The sequence below is a fragment of the Myotis nattereri genome (assembly GCF_964212035.1).
Source record: "Myotis nattereri genome assembly, chromosome: 8".
Lineage (NCBI taxonomy): Eukaryota > Metazoa > Chordata > Mammalia > Chiroptera > Vespertilionidae > Myotis > Myotis nattereri.
Window position 1 is genome coordinate 4,009,759 of NC_138083.1, and position 24,006 is coordinate 4,033,764.

A 24,006-nucleotide genomic window follows, 5' to 3' on the forward strand; every position below is an offset into this window, starting at 1 on the left:
CTGTTCCCGGTGTTCTCCGTGCCCTCCTGAGGCCCGTTCTAGTGTGGCACTTGCCTGGTCATTATAGGGTAACGGCTGGCGGTGGAGGCCTTGCTTTTGAATCCTGAAAATGGTTGTATTTTTCTGTTTCAAACAATGTTTTCTCTAAGTATGAAATCCTGGGTTGACAGTCTGTTTTTTTCTTTCAACTCTTCTTAAAATTTAAGATTTTTAAAAAAATATATTTTATTGATTTTTTACAGAGAGGAAGGGAGAGAGACAGAGAATCAGAAACATCGATGGGAGAGAAACATCGATCAGCCGCCTCCTGCACATCTCCCACTGGGGATGTGCCCGCAACCCAGGCACATGCCTCTGACCGGAATCGAACCTGGGACCATTCAGTCCGCAGGCCGACGCTCTATCCACTGAGCCAAACCGGTTTCGGCTAAAATTTAAGATTTAATTTCTCCTACATTCTTGAATAAGCCAAGCAAAACCAGATATACGTCATTTAATTTTATAGAACAACAGACTAAAGGGATAAGTGAATCCAGGAATTAGCCATCCCTGACGTTTTCCCTGTTCTTCGGACCCTTCTGTTGCACCACTGGTTCCTTCCTTTCTAAGGAATGTCCCAGTGCCGTGGTTTCTTGACCAGCTCACAAAAGAAGGGAGATTAAATTTCGTGCTTTGCCGAACTGCACACCTATTCTAAACTAGGAACAACCACAGGTGTGTAACCATCCTCCTACTTCTTTAAGCTGTTGTTTCACTGTCTTCCAGGTCCCTGTTGCCTGTACATCTCACTTCTCTGCCTTTATTTTTTTTAGATAGTCAGAAGTTTGTCTGTGTTGTGTTCAGACTGAGTTCTGTTGATACTTAACCTGCTTGGAGTTCTTAGATCTCTAGGAGAGTATTTTCCCTCAAATTTGGAATATCTTGGCTTTTATTTCTTCAAAATTCTTTTCTGTCGTCTTTTTTCCCCTGGAACTCCCAGTTACATGTACATTCCACCTTTTTTTCAGACTAGATAATTTCTAGTGACTTATCCTCAAGTTCCCCAACCACATCTCCAGGCAGCTGTGAAGCAAGCCCCTTCAGTGAAATTTTCATTGCTCACGTATTCTGAAGTTGGAGGGTTTTCACTTAGGTTTCTATGGTTTCTAATTCTTGGCTGAGCTTCCCCGTTGCCCCTTGTGCAACCATATTTTCCCATTTTTCTTTCATTCTGTCTGTGAAAGCTGTTTGATATCTTTGTCATGTCTAACATCTGTGCTGTCTCAGGCTCATCTCAGGTTGCCTTTTCCCCCAACTGAAGGTCATACTTCCTGTTTCTCTGTGTGTTTAGTGATTGTTGATCAAGTGCTGGCTATTGTGCCTGACGTGCTGGTTGACTCTGGATTTTGTCTTCCTCTGAAGAGCGTTGTTCATGTTTCAGCAGGAAGTCCTGCCACTCGGCTGGTTTTCACTTTGGTGTTGGAAAGGGTCTGTAGGAAGCTCACGGGGTCTCAGAAGCCCCTCTGACCTAGCAGACTCACCTGCAGGCTCTGCCTCCCCCGCCAGGTTGGTTTTAGGTTTTTGGAGGGTGAGAGGGTGGGTCTTGACTCCTGGGTGCCAGGAGAGTGGAGGGCTGTGGCTCACCACAGAAGTACTGCACTGTAGCGCTTCCCTGGTCTGCCCTCTCCCTGTAGCTCCTTTACTCTCAGTTCAGGAAGAAACTGTGTATTTGATACTGATGACTAGTTTCTATGCTGACATCGGTTTTGTCATTTTGTTTTTCTGAGTCTCACTCTACCAGCCTTTTTTGGAATGGTTCCTGGAGACACCGTTTCCCAAGTGGTCGCATCTTGATAACTGCCTTTTCCATTGGAAGGTCAGTCTGGCAGCCATAAATCCTTGGCTCACATTTCTTTCCTTGAGAACCTTACATGTGTCACTCCAGATACTGGTTTCTAGGAGAAAGTGCTGTCCAGGTCTGATGATACTGCATTTCTCATGTGTATCATGTTCTTTTTTCCCAAAGATGCCCAGAGAATTCTTTTCTTTAAGCCTTTCGTTTACATGGAGTTGGTTACACTGGATTGGCCTTTTCAGTGTCGGTATGTCCGTTTAGCATGCAGCATCAGATCTTCCTTCAGAAACACTTTCTTTAACGGTGCCTGTCTATTTTGTTTTCCTTTTCAGAGAGTCCCGTTACTCTATGTCGTACCTTCTTTGCTTGAATATTTTCAATCTATCTATTTTTTAAGTTATACTTTTCATTGTCTCACCTTTACAATTTCTTCCTAAGGTGTTATTTGTTGTGCTTCTTTGCTCTTGTGTTCTTTTTAGTTTAGTCTTCATTTCTCAAATGAAATTTTGTTTCTAATTTCTAATTCTTGGTTTTGTCGCCTCATCTCTAAGTTTTGTCAGTTCTGATTTTTGTTGTTTCATGCTTGTCATTATTTCCTTAATGTCTTTAGTTTGTTTTGAATTAGCACATTACAGTTTTCATCTGTTTTTTGTCGTCTGTAGGGATGTTATCTTGCTGCTTTTTCTCCTTTTCCCTGTAGTGTCTTGTATGGGATTTGATGCCGATGCTTTCAGTTGCTCACTTTTGTGAATTTGTTTTCTTGAACTTTTAAGAGGCAGTGTGGTTTGAGGGAAGTTTGTGACTTGATTGGGTTGTTTCCATGGTGATACAAGTGTGGGTGCTCATGTTCTGAGAGTCCATGGCTCAGCTCCCCACCCTATCTTTCTGCACCTTTCTCTGTTCCCACTGCCCCCTCCTGCTCAGCTTGATTTCCTGACCGGGACCCTGGCCAGTCCTGTAAGGCTTCCCAGCACTGGGCTGCTGTGTGAGGAGACAGAGCCTCCCAGGTTTAGCTCCTGCTCTTGAATGAGCCATTGCTCTTCCAGTGAAGGCCTGCTGGCCCCTGGGTTGCTGGTGGTGCTGGTGGCCTTTTTCCAACTTGCCCTGCACCGTTTGACAATACCATTGAGGTGTGTGACTGCTGTGGTTCACCTTCACTGGCTTTGTTCTCAAGAGTGTCTGCTGGCTGTTCTGGGTTTTATATGCTACTAGAGGCCCGGTGCACGGATTCGTGCACCGGTGGGTTCCCTCGGTCCGGCCTGTGCCCTCTTGCAATCCAGGACCCCTAGGAGGATGTTGGAGGCCTGGGGCACGGATTTGGCCCGATTCCCGCAGGCCAGGCCGAGGGACCCCACCAGTGCATGAATCTGTGCACTGGGCTTCTAGTATGCATATAAGATCTTTGGTTAATCTCTTCCCGCCCTCCCCCTTCTCCCCTTCCCTCTGAGATTCATCAGTCTGTTCCATGTTTCCATGCCTGTGCGTTGAGCATCTGCCCCCTGGTGGTCAGTGCGTGTCATAGCTACCGGTCAAACGGTCGAACGGTTGCTTAGGCTTTTATCTATATAGATGGGCCTTTGGCAAGATGCTAAAAATGCTGCCCCTGTTATCATCTCCCTTGGATATGTTGATGAACTTCTTTCAAAGTGTTTTTATTTTAAAATAGTTTCAAACCTACAGAAGAATTTTAGGCCTAGTACAAAGAACACCCTTCATTCAGATTTTCCATTCTGAACACTTATCACATTTTCTTCTTTGCCCTGTCTCCCCCACCCCCATGTCTGTGTGTATGTGCATTTGTGTATTATATATATAGTATTGCACACTCACAGAATGGGGCAGAAGTAGGTTTATAGTTGTGAGTACACGAAACACAGAGTTTCTTCTTTTATTATTGTACTAGAGGCCCGGTGCACAAAAATTTGTGCACTCAGGGGGGGAGGGGGGTCCCTCAGCCTGGCCTGTGCCCTCTCGCAGTCTGGGACCCCTCGGGAGATAACGACCTGCTGGCTTAGGCCTGCTCCCGGGTGGCAGAGGGCAGGCCCAATCCCTAGGTGCAGCCCCTGGTCGGGCTCAGAGCAGGGCCGATTGGGGAGTTGGGGCGCCGCCCCCTGTCATGCACAGAGCAGGGCGGATTGGGAGGTTGCGATGCCACCCTCAGTCACGCTCAGGGTAGGGCCAGTTGGGGGGTTGGGGCACCGCCCCCTGTCACACTCAAGGCAGGGTCGATGGGGAGGTTGCAGCGCCACCCCCTGTCACGTACAGAGCAGGGCCCATCAGGGGGGTTGGGGCTCCTTACCCTGTCACGCACAGAGCAGGGTCGATCAGGGGGTTGGGGAGCTCCCCCCTGTCATGCACAGAGCAGGGCCCATCAGGGGGCGTTGGGGAGCTCCCCTCTGTCACGCACAGAGCAGGGCCCATCAGGGGGTTGGGGAGCTCCCCCCTGTCACTCACAGAGTAGGTCCGATAGGGGAGTTGGGGCACCATCCCCTGTCACACACAGAGCAGGGCGGATCAGGGGGTTGGGGCGCCGCCCTCTATCACCCACAGAGCAGGGCCGATCAGGGGGTTGGGGTGCCGCCACTGTCACACTCAGGGCAGGGCCAATGGGGAGGTTATGGTTCTACCCCATCACATGCAGAGCAGGGCCTGTAGGGGGAGCGGGGGTTGGGGCGCCACCCTCTATCACCCACAGAGCAGGGCCGATCAGGGGGTTGGGGCGCTGCCACTCTCACACTCAGGGCAGGGCCAATGAGGAGGTTATGGCTCTACCCTGTCACACACAGAGCAGGGCCCATGGGGGGCTGGGGGGGGGTTGGGGCGCTGCACCCTGTCACACACAGAGCTGCAGGGCGATCAGGGGGTTCGGGAGCTCCCCCCTGTCACGCACAGAGCAGGGCTGATCAGAAGGTTGGGGCGCTTTCCCCTGTCAAGAACAGAGCAGGGCGGATAGGGAGGTTGTGGCCCCGCCCCCTGTCACACACAGAGCCGCAGAGCGATCAGGGGGTTTGAGTGCTGCCCCCTGTCATGCTGATCCCGGTGCTGGGAGGCCTCATGGCTCTGCTTATCCTGGTGCTGGGAGGCATATTACCCTTTTACTATATAGGATAGAGGCCTGGTGCATGGGTGGGACTGGCTGGTTTGCCCTGAAGGGTGTCCTGGACCAGGGTGGGGGTCCCCACTGGGGTGCCTGGCCAGCCTGGATGAGGGATGATGGCTGTTTGCAGCTGGTCACACACCCTTCAGGGTGGGGGTCCCCACTGGGGTGCCTGGCCAGTCTGGGTGAGGGGCTGAGGGCTGTTTTCAGGCTCGCGGGTGACTAAAGCTCCCAACTGCTCCTGTTTTTCTTTTTCTTTTTTTATTCTGGGCCAGCTTTAGCTCTGGCTCCAGCTCTGAGGCCTCTGCTGGGTTCTATAATCGAGACACTGTATCAACTCCAGCTCTGAGATCTCGGCTCACTGAAAGCTGGTTTCTGGGGTTTTGTTTATCTTCTATATTTGTTACAATCTATCAGACTGCAGGCTCAGAGGCCTGCAGCGGCAGGCGGGGAACGTTGGAGTCCTCTGTCACTGAAGTAAGCAAGCCTCATGTTAGTTTCAAGCTGCCTGGCTGCCGGCCGCCATCTTGGCTGGCAGTTAATTAGCATATCACCCTGATTAGCCAATGGGAATGGTAGCGGACGTACGGCTAATTACCATGTTTCTCTTTTATTAGATAGGATTGTTCTCCATATGTACACACCCACACAATGTTTCTGATATGCTGTTCTGTCATCCCCACGTGCATCAATGCTGCCTATCCAACCTTGTCATGGGGGAGTCAGCACGGATCCGGCCACCGGCCAGTCCTCAGACTGGTCACATTTCGCAAGCTGTCCTGGCAGCATTTTTCTCCTTTTCTCTTTGGTCCAGTTCACGTGCCTTGTTAGTCTCTTCTGAGTGTCCCTATGTGGGACAGGTTTAGAGGTCAGGCCTTGGGCTCAGGATCACTGGTTCTCTGCTGTGGTCATCAGTCAGTAGGCCCCCATGTTGACCTGGTGACCTCGATGCCATCTGGTTCAGCTGGCGTCTGCCAGGCCACTCCTGTGTACACTCATGCTGCGCCCTCAGAGAGATCAGTCCTTAGTGAGGAGATGTTGCAGGCTGTGCAGCCCTCCTTCCCACCAGACCTCTAGCCTTAGCACCCTCACAACTGCCACCTGCACGCCGACACCATAGGTGCCAATTGGGGTTGTCTGTTGTCACACCTTCTCCATCATTAGCTTCTCTCCTGTAAGAAGAGCTTCACCTTCTCCCTCATCCCTTCATCCCCATCTGTTCACCATGCGCGCGGACTGGCAGATTCCTTTGCTCTCAGTGGGTGGTAATCAATCCTCTCGTTATTTCTAGATGGTCAGTGGAAGCTTCTTCAAGCTGCTCTCTATATCCTTTTGAAATGTCGCCTTATTCCTCAGGCGTCCCATTTCTACTGGCGCAAGGGCTCCGGGCACCCCGCCAGCAGCTGGTCCAGAGCCCTGGTTCCTTTCAGGGCGGCGCCTGTGCATACGTGTGTGAGCGTATGTGCATGCTGAGTGTTGTGCGTGTGCCTGCATGTGCTTACGTGTGTGTGTACTGTGTGTCGTGTGTGCATGTGTGCAAGCGTGTTGTGTGCGTTCATGGGCGTATCGTGTGTGTGTGTGTGTGTGTGTATGTGTGTGTGTGTGCTGTGTGTCACGCGTGCCCCTTTCAGTATCTGAAGCCAGCTCAGTGTTGACGTCGAAGTGGAGACTGGGTTGGGTACCCTGGGGCCTCTCTCCAGCACACTGCCCTGGCCTGTGCCCCTCTTGGTGGAAACTGAGTTTCTGTTGTTCTCAGTGTGTGCGGTGTTTTGCTTATGAAACTGATTTCCCGACCATGTCAGTGGCTCTGGTCCCTGTGCGAGGATGGGAGGGCAGGTTCCCCGGAAGAGTGTTTTGACTTAGGTGGTGAAATATCCAGAACAACTCTAACGGACAGACAAGGCACAGTGCTTCCACATGGGTGGGGGCGCGGGCGAGGGTGGAGGAGACCGGCCTGAGGACGGGGAGCCAGATGAGCGGGTGGGAAGCTTGTCACCAAGGACGCCTGGGGGCCTCCCCGCAGTGTCGGCGTTGCCCATTTGGACTTCAGAAGAAGTTGTGTTATACGTGCGATGGCCAACACCAAGCCCAGAATTTTAAGTCCTCTCTCTGCCTCTCTAGTAGAGATGGTGTTCAGTCTCTTGTCTTTTTATTCCCAAGTTTAAGATTATTTCCTCAGGGTATTTTTTTAAAAATAGTTTTTATTTTGAACTAACTTTTACACACATAGAAAAGTTGCAGAAACTTTGGAAAGTTTTTTTTAAAGTTTTGGATTATTTTGTTTTTGTTTTTAAATATATTTGTATTGATTTTAGAGAGGAAGGGAGAGGGAGAGAGAGATAGAAGCATCAATGATGAGAGAGAAGCATTGATCAGTTGCCTCCTGCACCCCCCCCCCCGGGGATTGAGCCTGCAACCCAGGCATGTGCCCTTGTCCGGCATCGAACCTGGGACCCTTCAGTCCGCAGGCCAACACTCTATCCACTGAGCCAAACTGGGTAGGGTGAGAGTTTTTGTATATCTGTCACCCAGCATTCCCTACTGTGTCATTGGTATTATACTGTTCACTGAGGACTCTATTTTGTTTTTCAGAATTTAATTGTTTAAATTAATAAGCTTTTTCTAAAGTGGTTTTAGGTTCACAGCAAAATTGAGAGGAAAGTACAGAGAGTTCCCTGTAGCCCCTGCCCCCCTATTCACAGCCCACCTGACGGGGCATTTGTAACAGTCAGTGACCCTGCATTGACATCAGCACCCGGAGCCCACGGTGTGCACTGGGGTCGCTCTCAGGGCTGTAGGTTCTGTGGGTCTGGACAAATGTGTTACGACATGTGCCCACCATCATAGTACCACACAGAGTAGTTTCACGGCCCTAAAATCCTCTGTGCCCCCTTGTCCGTCCCTCCCCCCAGCCCCTGGCCACCATGGTCTTCACTGTCTGCACAGCTGGAGTCACACAGCCTGTAACCTTTTCAATTGGTTTCTGTCATTCAGTCATGCATTTCACGTTCGTCTGTGTCTCTTCATGGCCTAACAGCTTATTTTTTTCGGTGCTAAATAATATCCCCGTCTGGGTGGACCACGGTGACTCACCCACCCACCTGCGGAAGGACGCCTGGGCTGCTTCCCGTCCTGTCAATCAAGAACAAAGCTGCTGTAAACGTCGGTGGGCAGGTTTTGTGTGGACATCAGCTTTCAGCTCCTTTGGGTAAATAGCAGGGAGCGTGACTGCTGGGTCCCACGAGTCTGTTCAGTTTGGTAAGAGACCACCCAGCTGCCTTCCACAGTGGCTGCGCCCCTGCCTTCCCGCCAGCAGTGAAGGGGGCTCCCGCTGCTGCCGTCCTCGCCGGCACTTGGTGTGGTCAGTGCTCTGGGTTTTGGCCGCTCTGATAGGTGTGCAGTGGGATCTCATTGTTTCATTTCCATTTCCCCGATGACTAGGACCGGAGCATCTTTTCATTTGCTTACCCGTCATCTGTGTATCTATTTGGTGAGGGGTCTGGGAAGGTCTGGGCCCATTTTTAATCTGGTTGTTTGTTTTCTTATTAAATGTTCAGAGTTGTTTGCATATTGTGGATAACAGTTCTTTATCAGATGTGTCTCTTGCAACGTTTTCCTCCGGGTTGGCTTCCCATCTCCACCGATGCCCTCTCCCGCTGCAGGCCCTGTGGCGTTTGGCCCTCTCTCTCCCTGGCCTCCTCCTGTCTGTGAAGGTCCTTGGTCTTCCCTGTCCGTTCTGGTCCTGGCGCGTCTGAAGGGCACGGGCTGGTTATTTGCTGATGTCCCTTAATTGGGGCCGGTAGTGTGCTTCCTTGTGGTTAAACCCAGGTCATATAATTTGGCCGGGCTGTCGCAGAAGGGGGGCTGTTCCCTCCCAGCCTGTCAGGCGGAGGCCCCAGTGCTGGTGGTAATGGTACACTCGGTCCATGTGGGGCTGCAGGGGCCTCGCTGTGAAGTTCCTGCCTGTCCCTTTGTGACTGCTGTCCTGGGAGACACGGGACTGCACTGCTGTCCTGGGAGACACGGGACTGCACTGCCGTGTGTGGGAGACACGGGACTGCACTGCCGTGTGTGGGAGACACGGGACTGCACTGCCGTGTGTGGGAGACACGGGACTGCACTGCCGTGTGTGGGAGACACGGGACTGCACTGCCGTGTGTGGGAGACACGGGACTGCACTGCCGTGTGTGGGAGACACGGGACTGCACTGCCGTGTGTGGGAGACACGGGACTGCACTGCCGTGTGTGGGAGACACGGGACTGCACTGCCGTGTGTGGGAGACACGGGACTGCACTGCCGTGTGTGGGAGACACGGGACTGCACTGCCGTGTGTGGGAGACACGGGACTGCACTGCCGTGTGTGGGAGACACGGGACTGCACTGCCGTCTGTGGGAGACACGGGACTGCACTGCCGTGTGTGGGAGACACGGGACTGCACTGCTGTCGTGGGAGACACGGGACTGCACTGCTGTGTGTGGGAGACACGGGACTGCACTGCTGTCGTGGGAGACACGGGACTGCACTGCCGTGTGTGGGAGACACGGGACTGCACTGCCGTGTGTGGGAGACACGGGACTGCACTGCCGTGTGTGGGAGACACGGGACTGCACTGCCGTCCTGGGTCTCGTCATCAGTCACTCATGGTGACCTCCTTCAGGTTGTCTCCTGTGTCCGTCAACACGACTCATCAGTTTTTAAAGGTTTTCTTTCTCACACTACAAACTGTTCCAGGCTTATTTTACTTTTCCGGCCATGACTAAGAGATCAGCTATTTCTTCAAGGAGCCCTGTTCATTTTATTGGAGGGCCATGTTTGGGGATCAGGACCTGGGCCCCGGGAGCTCCTGCTCCTGGGATGTGCTGCTTTCAGCCCCCGCGGATTCCGCATGCACACACTCGTCTGTGTTGTGTTGTTCCTGCCCACGTACACCTAGACTGAACGCAGTGGATTTGTACTTGCACCTCAGGGTCAGTCTGAGGTCACAGGCTCCTCCTGGCAACCCCTCCTTCCTCTGGGCTGACTGGCCTGTTCCGTCCTAACGGGCAGGTAAAGGGTTCAGAGTTGCGCAGCCCTGTGAGATGCCCCGTTGGGAATGTAGGTTGTCGTGGTCCTTGTTCTGTTTGGTCTCACAGCGTCAGGCCCAGCCCTCACTCTGAAGTTACTCAGATGGGCTCGCCCTCCCAGGGCTGTCCCCGCTGGCATGCAGGGACCTTCTCTGGTTGCTGTCGGTGTCCGTGGGACTCCCACATCTGGGCTGATTTTCATGGCTTGTTTTCAGGTGAAGCGTTGCCGTGCCTGACAGTCTGAGCTGTACACACGCAGGTGCTGGTCCCCCACCTGCCTCCTCGTTTCCGCTCAGCACTGTGTGTTCCGGGGTCCCTTCCTCCTTCCCGTCTGCAGCTGTATTCCAGCGGTTACTTTGGCACTTAAATCTTTCTTAGTGTTTATTCCCCTGGTTTTCACTTACCTGTTTACTATTCAGCTTATTCATTTTTCTTGACCTTCAGCCTCACCTGTTGGCTGTCGGTCGTCAATGAACTCAGCCTATCCCGTTCTCTCCCCTCCTCTCCTGTGTCACACCAGTTCCCCTCTGTCACAGCGTAGGACACTTGTCACTCGTCCTCCCGCCTCATCCTTCCTTTGGTGTTGCTGCACATTCTCGTGTTCCAGGCGCCCATTTCCACGGTCTGTGATGTGCTGTCTGTCACCTGTCCGGATGGTGCCGTCCTGTGACAGGGTCTGCATGCGGCCTCGGGGCACGGTCTCCATGTCTGTACGCTGAAAGGGGCTTGCTTTGGCCGGGGATGGAGGAGGGCAAGCTGGCTAGGAGTGCTGGGCCCTGCTTCCTCTCAGGCCCAGTGCAGCTCCGTGGCCGCCTGGCTGTGCACGTGGGCTGTGAGAAGCCTGATGCCAGGCTAACTCTCTTGTCTTCAGAGTTTGTTTTCTCTTTCTACCAGAGGACTGAGCTTTGACTCCGAAACTAAGTGCTAGGAGGTCACAGCAGTGAGTTGTTGTGGTTAATTTTCCCAGGCCCTTTCAGTGTGGGGTGTTGCTCTTTGTCTGTCCTGGAGGGTTTGCTTGGATTGTAGTTCAAGTCCTAGTGCTGATCTGCCTGCCCTCTTCAGAGCTCCCACTTCCCCTGCCCTTTTTCCCGACTTTTTTCATTTTCCTCACCTCCTTTCCTGCCTTTCTACACTTTTATTTGTCTGTTCTCCCCTGTACACTTTGCAGTGAATTTACTCATTTCGGAGCTACTTTTGTCTTTTCTGTCCATTAAAAAAAAATCCTGACCCGAGGATATTTTTCCATTGATTGTTAGAGAGAGAGAAAGACAGAGAGACACATCGATGTGAGAGAAATACGTCGATTGGTTGCCTCCTGCACAAGCCCTGACTAGGGCCCTGGCCGGGGAGGAGCCTGCAACTGAGGTACATGCCCTTGGCCAGAATCAAACCCAGGACCCTTAGGTCCACAAGCCAATGCTCTATCCACTGAGCCAAACCAGCTAGGGCTCTTTCCATTTCTTTTCTTGTGTTTAATTAACTCTCCTGGTTTTAAATTTGTTTCTGTTGGTTTTAGATTTGTTTCTTCCCTAATTTTTGAGTTTTTGATTTAAGGTGGTTTTCCTATTCTCAGATGCTTACATCTATATTGTTTATTGTTGAAAGTGTCCTCCTAGTTTTCTTGTGTTTCCAGACAGTTTGCCTCTGACCGTGTGGGGTCGTGTGCTCTGATTTTTGCAGCGGTTCTTCAGGGCCTTGCGAGGCTGCTCTTGTCTGGTGTTTTACAAGATGAATGGGCGGACGGCTCCCTCTTCTGGCAGCATTTCAAAGTCGGGGTAGCTGGGCAGGGTTTTGTTTGGTTAGACTGAGGGGAGGGCTCCCTGTCCTTTGATGGTGACATTCTCGTCCTGCAGGACCCTAACTTGTCCCCACTCAGTCCCCCTTCACTCTCACACTTGAGTTATGTCCAGGGTCACCCGCCTAAGCCAGGAACAGATGCTCTTTATCTGAGGTCCTGTGGGTCCTTTGGCTGCAGGGCTGGGCTGTCCTGACGTCCAGGCCAGGGTTCTTCCTCAGGTTCCTTTTACCCCCCAAGGCCGGACCCTCCTTTGGAGCCAGGTGCCGTAGTGTGACCTGAACACTGCCCTCCGATCGGGGAGAAGTAGAAAAATAGCTCCCCTCCCCTGTAATTAGAAGGAATCTGAGCGTCAGGGAGGGTGCCTTGGCACCGGGTTTTTATAAAAGTCAACAGAAGCAGGAGAAGTGCTGGTTTCCTGTGTTCTTTGACCTCAGAGCCCTGGCTGGAGGTGTGCGGCCACACCCATGGGCCCTGTGGGTGCTTGCCCATCGGGATTTTTTTGTAACAGTTTTGATTTCCAAAAAAATATTGTATTAAAGTATTTGTCTTTTTTTGAAAAGAAATACAATTGACTTACACGTTGTATTAGTTCCAGGCATACACAGTGGCTTGCTTATCTATAAGCATTACAAGGGAGCCCAGTGATACGGCTGTCGCCGAGCACACAGGTCACGTCCCCGTGGCCTGCTCCGTAACTGGGAGTTTGCAGCCCTAGTTACCTTCCTCGGTCTCACCTGCTCCCACCCCTTGGCCATCATCAGTTTGTCTCTGCCATGACTGTTGCTATTTTGTTTGTTCATTTGTTTTGGTTTTTAGAAAATATTGTTCATGTTGATTTCTGACTTTTAACAGTTTTAGCCGCTCAGCTGTTCTGAAAGCAGAAACACAAACATGGTCCAGGTTGATAGTGTGTGTCAGAGACACATGGTCCGTGATGTAGGTGGTGCTTTTGTTCCTCCGAGTCACACACTCCTGCCTCCGTGAGCTCAGGTGGGGGAGAGGCCACTGCCTGAGAGCCTCCCAGCTTTCCTGCCCGACACTGGCCTCTGCTCTGCGGGCTGACCTGTTGCCTCCTCTAAGCTGTGTTGTCAGCACAGCCTTTTCAGGAGCGCTGTTTGGCTCTTACATGAACCACTCCATTGGGTAGTTCTTTCTGACAAGGAAAAGCAGTCGTGGAAGGGCTGCGGGGCTGGGAGCTGTTGGGGGGCCTAAAGGGGTGCACAGACAATGTAATTTATTGGTGGAAGATGTGCCTGAGATGCCTGGGGCCACCAGGTCCCCTGGGGAATGAGCTTCAGGTAGGGGGACCAGGCATGGCCTCACCTGCCACCTGCTGGCCGCCTGCAGTGCTGCGGCCTCGCCCCTCTGCTCCCACCTTAAACCTGGAGAAAATGCTGTAAAAACGCCATGGTGATTTTGCACTTGAACTGTACACGAGCAACTTTAACCATCAGACTCAGAGACTTCGTTTCCACTCCACTTGGAGATACGAGAGCCGTGCAGTGGGAGTTGTGTGGTTTGTGCCTGAGTGTGCGATGGAAGCGATGGATGTGCTGAGACCACGGATACTGCTGCTGCTGGGCCTACAAAGTGCTTCTGGGAGGACCCCCAGACTCCGTCTCTACAAGTGCCAGAGACTCAGACCCATGCCGGGTGCCCAGGGTGCAGGCTGCATCCGCTCAGACCGGCAGGGAGTCCCTCCCTTGTCCAAGTGACCACGGAGTGCTGCAGCCCAGCCAGCTGACCACCAGCCCGACCAGTTCCAGACCTTGTCGCATCAGGAATGTGCCTCTGTCAGTGAAGTGGGGATGATACTCTGGCCCCAGGCATCGGCCCCGCCTGAGCCCCCAGATGCGTGGAGATTGGGGACATTCACCACAAGCCCAGGAGCCGCTCTGCTGTGCCCTTGGGCAGGAGCCACCACCTCTTCCCTCCTTAGGCCACAGGGGTCGGAGAGTGAGCTCTGGGGAGCTTGGGGCTAGTGTTCTGGGGTGCGGCCCTGCAGGTTGGTGTGGGTTCCTGCCCCTGCCTTGCCCCACCCTGTGGGGACTCATAAAGCACTTCAGCTCAAGGAGTGGGCCTCTCGGATGGGGCTGTCCCAGCCTGGCTTCCTCCACAGTCAGGGTTCCTTGGGACACTAAGGGAGACTCGATGTGCCCCCAGACGTGCCATCCTGGGGCCCTCACCTGGCCCTGCCCTTTCTTCTGTCCTGAGTTCTGACTACCCTGTGCACCACTAACTCGGCTCTCTCTCCTTTGTCACCAGGGGTCCGGCCCGGGCTCTGCAGTCCCCGGCAGCTCCGGCGTGGGAACCCCCCGACAGTTCACACGACAAAGGATCACGCGGGTCAACCTCAGGGACCTCATATTTTGTTTAGAAAATGAACGCGAGACAAGCCATTCACTGTTGCTCTATAAAGCGTTCCTTAAGTAGCACAGGACCTGCGGCATCTCGTTAGAGACGCCTGGGGACGTTTTTATATATTTGCAGATTACGCCTTTTTGTAACAAGCAAATGGGATATTGTTTCAAAAACAGCCACCTCTTTGCAACGGAACCGTTTTATATTCCTGTTTCTAAGTCAACTCCTCATCCGGAAGAAAACAAGTTTCTGTAACAGAGAACAGAGGCCCATGGGCGCTCTTAACGGAAAACTAAACCCTAACTCATCTTCGACTGAGTGGCCTTCTTGCCAAACAAGCCATATGTAGAAGCTGACAGAGTCGCTTAGCAAATGATCAGCTGCCCTATGTCGCCGCCCGGCGGCTTTTACATTATTTGTGCGTTTGGTTTTAGTTCAGCCCCACTTACTGCCTAGGTGTGTGTCTGCAAGCCAATGACCTCATTTCATTTATTTTATTTTTGTATCAGTCAGTTGGCAAAGCAAACTGATTTTTAGCCTATTTATCCCCCTCCCCCGTTCAGCACTAGGAACACGGCCCACCACGGCCTCCGGGTGAGTCACTCTCCTGCCTCACGGAGCCGGCCTGGCGGCTCCTGGCTGTGTGGCCGGCATCTGTACAAATGCATTTTATTTGCTATAGTTTGTAAAGCTGTAAAGTTAAAAGAAATGAAAACCTTTTCAGCATAAATATATTTTACTTGCACTGTGTTTTTTAGCTAAAAGTGAAAACTTAGATGAAATAAAATCAAAGTTGAGAAGAATCATCTAAAGACTTTCTCAGTGTGAATCAAGTGTTGAGAATGGCTGGTGTATTTTGTCAGTAATTGTACATATTTTGGCACATAACATGAAACGCCTCTGTAAACTGTAATTATTTTGCTAAGAGACTGTGTGCGAGCTGTGGGCCCTTTACAGATGCCCAGAGCAAGCCCCTTCTTTGTACCTATTTTTTTATTACAAATATACTAATTGGTTCTTTATATTTTCAGAGGTTATTGTATTAAATTGTCTATTGATAGTACTTTTATGACTGTAAATACTTGGCTTTCTCCGTGGGAGCCTCGCAGTAGACTGATTCGCCAGAGTGGGAGCTGAAAGATCAGTATTTTTTACCGACACCTGAGAACTGTTACACCTTTTATTTTGTCTTTTAGGAAATCCCGTCTTTCCATTTTTTCATGTAAATTTTGCACAGTTACTTGTTCATATGTAAATATTTTACTTTCAAAAATGAAGTTTTTAATTGCTATTGTTTTATATAGGGTTGAGAGAAAATTAACTCCTTTATTAAAAACAAATTTATCTGTATTTGTTTTGCCTATTTTTCCCAGTTTCCAGTTTCAGATGCTGCGAGAGACTCGGCTGTGGCTCTGCTGGCTGCTTACTGAGGAGCCACTTGTTAGAACCAGCATCGAAGCCCCAGCCACTCACTCACCTCCACGGACGGACGCCACGGTGCAGAGCAAGGCCTGGCAGGGCTGAGCTCACACCTTGGTGGGCTCTCAGTCTGGGCCACCCCACGGGACACAGATGGCCCTGTGCTGTGTGGGCAGCAGGGCTCTGGTCCCTGCAGACGAGCTGGGGCCCAGCTGGGTGAGGCCAGGCAAGGCCTATGATGGGCCCTGCTGGTGGGCCTGTGCGGGCGGCCTGGATGGCCAAGCCCCGATGAGGACCCACGACCACGGAGGAAGGTGGGGTCTCCTGGCGGCCCTGCCTCCGGTGTATCTAAGGGGTCAGGTAGGACCCCCTGCAAGGCTCAGGGGTCACATCCACAGCAGTGTACTGCCTCTTGAGCCATAAGTGACGAGTCGTTGGCTTTACTGGAGTTGGTGTCTACTTATCACATTAAGTTTAGTTGGTTGGATGGATCTGCAGCAATATGTGGGCTTATTTACAAGTCACACTGGAAACCACCGCTCTCAGAGCGGTAGCTGCTGTGCCGGCCGCGGCTGTGCAGCCAAGCCCAGCACATGGGGCTTCCACAGTGGACATCTGCCGTCCAGGTTCTGCAGGCTGGGTGTCCGAGAGGCGATCCGTTTCAGGCCCCTCCCCCAGCTCCTGGCTTGCGGCATCTCGGACAGCCCTGGGCTTGGGAAGCATCACCCCTTCACCTCTGTGTGGTGTTTTCTCCCTGTGCGTGTCCGTCTGTGTGTCTGAGTCTCCCCTTTTTATAGCCACCACGAGTCTCAGAGTCATCATGAGGCAGCCTGGGACGCGAGGGACCTGTGACAGCTGTGCTTCCTGGGAGTCGGGAGGGGCTTGGTGCCGGCCATGGTGCGAGCGTCAGAACTTGTCGAACTGCATTCCATAAGCACATGTGCAGTTTATTGCACATCAAACACATCTCATTGAAGATGCAGAAGTAAATGAATGTGAATGAAAAACAAAGCTGTGTTCCAGTGTGAAGACACTTGGCTGGGACGTAGTGAAGGCAGGAGTGGCAGTGTGGGGGGGTTGGGCGCAAGTTCAGAGGGTGGGCGCAGGGTCTCTGGGGTGCTCTTGGGACCCCTCTCCAGCGCAGGGGTGTCTGGGTGGTGGGGGTACCTCGCCCAGGTGAGATTGCTGGAGGCCATGGCCAGGAGGCCACGGGGGAGGCTGGGGCTAGTGCATCCATCGAGGGCACGCAGGGACCGCACTCCAGCATTGAGGCCACCAGGTGCCAGCCAGATGGCAGCTGGGCCCCAGGACCTGGGCTTACCTGGGGGCAGGGTACACTGGGAGGAGAATGCAGAAAGGGAAGAGAGGTGGCTTGACATGGGTGGGAGCTGGGGGCAATGGATGGGGGTCATGGAGGCTCATGGGGGCTGGGCAGGAGGGCCAGGCACAGGAGTCTGGGCACACAGGACACATGGGAGGTGGGCAGGTGGCAAGGTCAGGGACTTGAGCATTGGGGGTTGGGGTGCACTGGGGTGGGGATGTGCAAGTGCCAGTCACCTCTTGGAGCTGACAAGCTCTTTCTGCTAAGGGAGTGGCACGTGGGGTCAGAGTCAGCACCTGCCCTCCTGAGATTAAGCCAGGGATCCGGCCAGTGGACACAGGCCCGCCCCTCACGCTTCCTCTCCAGCAGCTTCTCCACACCCATAGCCCTGACCCCAGACTCAGATGACCTCCTGAGAGAACCCAGACCCAGGCTCATTTTGGTGGGGGCGGAGGGAGAGGTGCAGAGGAGGCTGGGCAGTGGCATTAAAATTTCGATTTTTCAATGTCAACAATTGTGGCCGATTGAAAAATGGCCCCAAAAGATAGGTCCCAATCCCCAGAGCCCCGTGCTGTGACCTTATTTGGAAAAAGGGTCTCTGGGTGTAAGTTAAGGGTTTTGAGGTGAGGCCATTGTGGGTCCTAAACCCAGTGACAGGTGTCCTTAAGAGGGAGGCGAGGGAGGTTAGAGAAGCCTCGTGAGGACAGGCAGAGACCAGGGCGATGCAGTCCCTGCCCCGGCCTGGGGCTGACAAAGTTGGAACAGGCAGGTGGGTGCTCCCAGAAGGAGCCTGGCCCTGGGTCAGCCCAGTGACACTGGGCTCGGACTTCGGGCCTCCAGATCTGGGAGAAAAGAGATCTGTGTCAGCTGCCCAGCATGTCCTGTCACAGTGACCCCGGAAACACACCAACACTTAGTTCGGTGTTGGGGTGAGCTGGAGGAACAGACCTCGGCTGAGGCTGGGCCTCCTGGGTCCGGGGCACAGACCCTGTGAAGTGGGCTCAGTCTCATCATGGCCAGAGCCCCTCAACGGCTGGCATTGCTGCCAGGCGCTTCCTCTCGGCAGCCGAGGGAAGAGAGGTGGCTTGGCATGGGTGGGGCTTCACGGGGCTGGCCACGGCCGGGTGGCAGGGATGTGGAGGTGCACACCGAGCGGCTTCTCCACCACCCCGCCCAGCAGGCCCAGCGGATCGGTGTTGGGCAATGGCTCCTGACCCCAGGCCTCAGTTTCCATGACGACCATTCCCTAAATTTAAAAGGAAGGGAAAGGCAGGGTGGCTGAAGCAGAGGTCACTCATGGCTCCAGGTGCAGTGAGCTCAACCCTCCTGCCTGGTCCCTTAGCATGCTTCTGGAAGTTTCTCTGCCTCCCTTCCCCACCTCACCTCCAGATCTCTCCATGGGGACTGAGCCCCCTGCTCTTCGGGGACTCCTCCCCCAGCTGGATGACCTTGGAAAGTAAGAGGCCAGTGCTCAGGAGCCCAGCCAGGCCCTGCCAAGAGGTGGAGACAGACCAGAGGAAATATTCAAGGAAAAGCACATAAGTAAAATAATTCAGTTGCTTTAAGAAATCAATGAAAGAAGGGGTTGTGAGGACCACAGGAGGAACTTGGGCAGAAAAGCTTCCCCCACAAAGGAGTCTGAGGACTCAGCACCCCAGGTTCTCCCAGCCTTGCAAGGGGGAGGCCACCGAGAGGAACAGGAGCTGCCGCGGGGCCAACCCCTGGGCGCCTCCGCATGGCCTGCTCAGCAGGGAGGGATGGGCCAAGGGACTTCCTTGTGCCTGGAGCTCTGTCCCCACTCTCATCCTTGAGGTTGCTTTCCAAGCAGACAATTTATTCCTAAGAAGCAGAAGCTGCTGCAGGCATCTGAAGCCACGGCCACCAGACCCACACCTGGAGGGTCAGCACCACGGACAGCTCCCTGCAGCCGCCCTGAGCCGCAGCAGGTGAGCGGGAGTGCTGGGGCCTGGTGGTGGGCATGCGTTAGGGCTGTGATACGGGTGTGTGTGTGTGTGTGTGTGTGTGTGTGTGTGTGTGTGATAAGGAGCACTTGGGTTGGGAGGGAGGGTGGAGGAAGAGGCCCGCCTGAAGTCTGCCCCTGTGTGTGACCTGTCACTTGGCCACACCCCACTCCCTCGACCCTTTAGTAGGCGCAGGTCCAGGGCAGGTCCAGGTTAGCCGGGTGCCCCGCGGGGCTGTCGTGAGCTGTGGGATCAATGAGTAGCATGTTCCTGGGACAGTGGCCCCCAAATTAGAGTGGGAGTTAGAGTGTATCTCCCAATCTCACCATGAGATGCTTTGTCCTGGCCTCAGTGCTGGCAGATTCGTGCGGGATAGCTGTGGCCAGCCCCCATGCCCTACACTGGTAGCCCTTCTTGGGGGGTATCTCTGCTCAGGGGCGTTTCCCACACCCAGGTCCTGCCTCCATCCCCATCCCCTAGCCTGGCCTTGATTATCAGGGGCTGGGGCAGCTCCTGGGGACCTGTGATGAGCAACATGTAGGTGGGCAGATGGGGCAGGGACGTGTACATGTGGGACAGAAATTTCCCTCAGGGCACCAGGGTCTGGGTTAGATGGGACAGGAGGTGGGCACCTGCCGGGCCCTGCCTCTGGGCCAGCCAGCCCTCTGCTGTGTTGCCTGTGTACACAGCAGACTTCCCCCAGGGCCTGGTGCTGGGCCTGGTTACAGGAACATTTGTCCCACCACAGGAGCAAGCCACAGCACTCGCTTAGTTGTGACTGTAAGGAGCTGCTCTGCTCGCAACCTTAAAGTTAGCAAGCGGCTCATTGTGCCTGTAATGATCACCTGCCCTGGGATTGCTGTGGATGCAAATTTGTGGCCCAGGAGAGGCCTGGGAGGAGTGCTGGGGTCCAGACCAGCTCTGGGTCTGACTGTGCCACTTAGTGGGGTGTCCCTGAGGAGGGTGGAGCCTCTGTGGGTCCGGCCTCCTGGTTGCCTCTGGTGTGTGGCCTCTGCCAGCTGGCTCTGCAGCTCCTCCAGCTCAGACTCAGGCTGGGGATCAAGGGCAGGCTGGGTCACATGACCAGGCTGGGCCAATCGGAGAGCTTCCAAGGATAGCTGAGCCTGGGGGTTAGGGGGTGGACTGCCTGTCTTTGGGTTCACCGTCTGGGGTGAGGGAGGCCTGAGAATTGTAAATTTGAGCCAGATTTCCATGGTCTCATGGAGGTTTACTTTGGGGTAGGAGAGGGATATGTGCTATTTTAGTTTGTTAGCTTGCATTGGGTCATCTAAGAACTTTGAAATATTGAGACAGTGAGGTGGACCTTCATTTGCACACTTTCCCTGGGCCTCAGTGTGAAGGGCCTGGCCGTTTCTGTCTGTGCTCCCAGCGCCCAGCACAGCGCCAGGGACAGAGCAGGGGCGCGCACAGCGTTTGCTGAGTGGACAGTCCCACCGACACCAAACCCTACACGCTGGTCCACCCCGCGTCCGAGTGCCATCCGCCTTTGACCACGGGGACAGAAACAAGCCAGGGAGGCAGCTGTTTCAAAGGGGCCTTTATTCACTCCTCAGAGCAGCGTGCGGCGCCGGCCGCTGCGGGACAAGCGTGCGCTGCTCCTCACTCGCCGCTGCACTGAAAACACTGAAAACATCGACACGTTTCCCTTTTGTCCTGTTTTTTCTTCTTCTTTTTTTTTGGTACAAAATGATACAAACAACAATACAAAATAGTTGTGCTGTTGACGATTACAAAAGAAGTCGGAACGTTTGTCTCACTGCGCAATGCTCAGAGCTGCAGCGCGAATACATCACACTCCCGTATCTTTCGCCAAAACAACCACAGTCATGCGGGCTGCTACACGTTTTGTCCTTTTTCAAAAGAAACATGCAAAAAGAGAACCCGAATGGGGAAGGAGAAAGGAAAGCAGAACGCGTTCCCGTTGCACAGAGATGTGGCCCAGCGAGGCACCGGGCCGCCTGTGTACACCACGGCGCGCGAGCCGCGTCCCGGGCCGCCCTGTGCACGCGAGGCTTTGCCGTGGTTGCGGTGCTACTCCTGTGAGCACTGACTGCTCCCTCCCCAGCTTCTACCAGAGCCGTGCTCTCGGGGCCTGTGTGGGCTGTGCTCTCACTGGGGGTCTCCGGGCCTGGCCCCCTGACACTTCGGGTGTGCTGAAGGACATGAGGAAGCGCAGACCTGTGCTTGGCAGACATGGCGGCCTTGGACTGGGGTGCCAGTGACCAACGTCAGGGCCTCCTGACACGGCCCCGCAGCACTGGACTGTCCTGCTCACAGAACAAAACTCCCCCAGTAACCAGCCACGCCCCAGCTCTTTGCCATCGCTGAGTCCGGGCCCAGGCCAGCTCCCTGGTCATGGACACGCCGAGTCTGTAAGCTACATAAGACGTTCAACACCGATTGTACGCTTAGCTAATGCTAACTCGTTGGCCTCAGAAGAGTTCCAGCGTGGATCTGGATCTGGGAGGGGGTTGGCACCCATCTTTCTTTGGCCCCCAGGGGCTGCCGGGGTGGGAGGGAGCGGGCACAGCTGTCCCGCTGTCTGGGAGCAGGGACAGGCATGGGAAGGCCCCTGTGACGTCCCCAGCAGGCTGCTGCAGCCTCAGCCTGCAGGATTTAGGCAAAATGAACCAGGGGCCTGGCAGTAACGAGAGGCAGGGGGAGGGGAAGGAGCCGGAAGGAGGCACATGAGACGGACATCCACCTCGGGGCAGAGGGACAGGAAGGGTGAACGAGGAGGGGTGGGTCGGTGCACGGGCTGCTGAGTCCTGGGCTGGCTGGGCACCGCCATCCCTGAGGTGAACCCCTGGGGGCCCAGGAGGACTCGGCTGGAGAGAGGGGCCCACAGCTGCCTCAGCTGGAGAGCCACAGTCACACTTAGCACGTCGCCTGAAGGATGCACTTTCCCCAAAGAAACAAGAACAACATCCCAGCTCACTTCCTACCAGCCCTGACCCCACCACCACGCTCTCGCGTGGCCACGCTGCAGGGCCAGTTCTCTCCCGCCCCGACACTCTGCATAGCCAGGCTCAGGACTGGGGGCCTGGTCCCCTCCTCTTGGAAGGTCACCCCCTGACTTCCAGCTTGTGACACAGTGACCTCCCTCCCTGGGCAGCCAGGGACGGGTCAGGGACAGAGCCCACGCAGCCCTTCGTGGGACAGGCTGCAGCTGCAGCCCAGCTCGGCTCTGGGAGAATGGATGGAGTTGGTGATGAGTGTGGTTTGGGGAAGAACCCTGATGTCCAATGGGGACATGCCCATGAGCACTCAAGTTCACCTTCAAGACCAAAGCTGTTCTGAAAAGAGGGTGACCATGAACAGGGACAGGCCATAGGAGGAGGAACGACTCAAGGACCCCAGATGGAGAAGGGGGAACACTTGCCTTGCCGCACCCCAACTTCCCCAGGCTCCTCCCTGTTCCCAGGAGCAGGCCGGCTTCCTTGTCCTTGGTCAGCTGGGACTCCCCTCCCCCAGGGGGCCCTGATGCCAAGTCCTGCCCAGGCCAGTGGCACCCTTCCCCCTTCCTCGGGGAGCCTGAGGTGGACCAAGCACAAGGGTCCCCCTTGAGGGTGCCTGTCTCTTGCCGGCCGGAGGCGCCTTCACATTCAGGAGTGCCCCAGGGGCTGCTTCTCACTCAGTGTGATTGCAGCCGGGGTCTCCCCAGGGCCCTGGAACACCGCCCGTCACTGTCCATCCTGCAGAACCGACTCCCCAGCCTCTGGATTGAGCCAGACTGGTACTCGCAGGGCAGTTTCAGCTGCTGGGCGTGGCCCGGTCCAGAGGAGAGATGGGCTGCTGTCTCCAGCAGGTGCTACCCAGCTGCATCTCAGGACATTCCAAGCAGGTCCCAACCGTCCACGCCGCTCAGCAAGTGAGCGCTCTGGCCGCGCAGGGTGGGGCAGGGACAGAGGCTGCCTCGGCCTTGTAGTCCGCACAGCCCCGGGCCTGGCCGCGGTCTGGGCTGTGCTGTGGGTGCTCGCTGGGCCTGTGACAAGGTTTGGTCTGGAGGGGAGGAGGGCTCAGGCCATGGTTTGGTGAGACGCTGGCTGGTTTGGGCTGTGGCTTCTTGGGATACAATACTTTCCTGGACCAAAGGCAGTGGGAGCCTGGCTGGTGTTCGGGGTGGGGGAGCCTAATGGTTGACCAGGGACACCCGGGGAGACAGCCAAGGGCAGAGATGGCCCCTGGAACCTCACCCGCCCCAGTTATTTAAGCATCTTGGGGGGGGGGGGCACGGCCAGGCCACAGTGAAAGCCATGCGCACACAGCGGTTTTGGTCACGGGCTCTGGCGTGCCGGGGAACACAGCCGCAGGAACCGAAGCTGGGCTCCCCGCCCCCCTGGCCTCAGGCACCCCAAGGGGTCCAGGAGACCCAGGCTGCATGAGGCAACACTTGAGCTGTTGGGATTTGGATCCCAAACTATGTTTTCTCTGTAAATTTTGTCAAGCGAGTCACCCACTTTTTTCCTTCATAAAAGGCCTAAAAAATAAAGAGACACATTCTCCTGATTCCTAAACTGGTGCCTTCGGAGCCAGGAGGAGCTGGGGTAGGTGCTGGGGCTGGGGTGGGGGCTTGGTCTGCCTGCTTCAGTCACTCCTGAGTTTGAGGGAAACTGATACATGTACCAAAAGGCACTTTTTTTTTTTTTTAAAGCAGCGCTTCTGTTCTAAGATCAAGTCAGGACCCAGTGCCTCTTGCTTCCTTTAGGGACTGTCAGCTCCCGTGATGGGCGGCGGCGAGAAGTGTTCATGCCAGACAGCTCAATGTTGGGGGGCTGGGGCGGGGAGACCCCCTAGCGCACCATAAATGACGTGTCTGCGGGGAGTCGGGAGGACCAACGGCCTCCCCCAGTCCTGCTCCTCTCTCTGTCCGTCTGTCCCTCCGAGTGCTGGTCCGGCTTTGGTCCGGGGAGCGGTCGGTCAGTCCTCGCCACCTCCGTACATGTCCGCCAGCTTCTTGAACCGGGGCCCCCAGTCGTTCAGATAATCGTAGTCTTGGTCCCCGGAGCTGGATGAGTTTAGGGAGCTGACGGAGCCCGCGGTGGAGCCGCTGCCTTCATAGTCGAAGACCAGCAGGGAGTCGTAGGGGGGCGCTGTGGGGTCGTTGTCTGCCGCTCTAAGTCCCTGGG

At 54.6% G+C, this 24,006-nt stretch overlaps 2 protein-coding genes across 2 annotated transcripts in view; one reads left to right on the forward strand and one right to left on the reverse strand.

Annotated features, from left to right (window-relative positions):
- Positions 1–15,505, forward strand: part of TAF4 (TATA-box binding protein associated factor 4) — a gene marked incomplete at its 5' end in the record, with an annotated part of 64,002 nt that extends 48,497 nt beyond the window's left edge. Inside the window, 1 exon segment of the mRNA XM_081096704.1 lies at positions 14,060–15,505. Coding sequence (XP_080952830.1) covers positions 14,060–14,227 — 168 coding nt within the window. The 3' untranslated portion in view covers positions 14,228–15,505.
- Positions 15,506–20,555: 5,050 nt separating this feature from the next.
- The window catches only part of CDH4 (cadherin 4), a gene marked incomplete at its 5' end in the record, with an annotated part of 111,444 nt that continues 107,993 nt past the window's right edge, over positions 20,556–24,006 (reverse strand). The window contains one exon of the mRNA XM_081097674.1: positions 20,556–24,001. Within this exon, the coding sequence (XP_080953800.1) occupies positions 23,798–24,001 (204 nt within the window). The 3' untranslated portion in view covers positions 20,556–23,797. The remainder of the gene's footprint in view (positions 24,002–24,006) is intronic.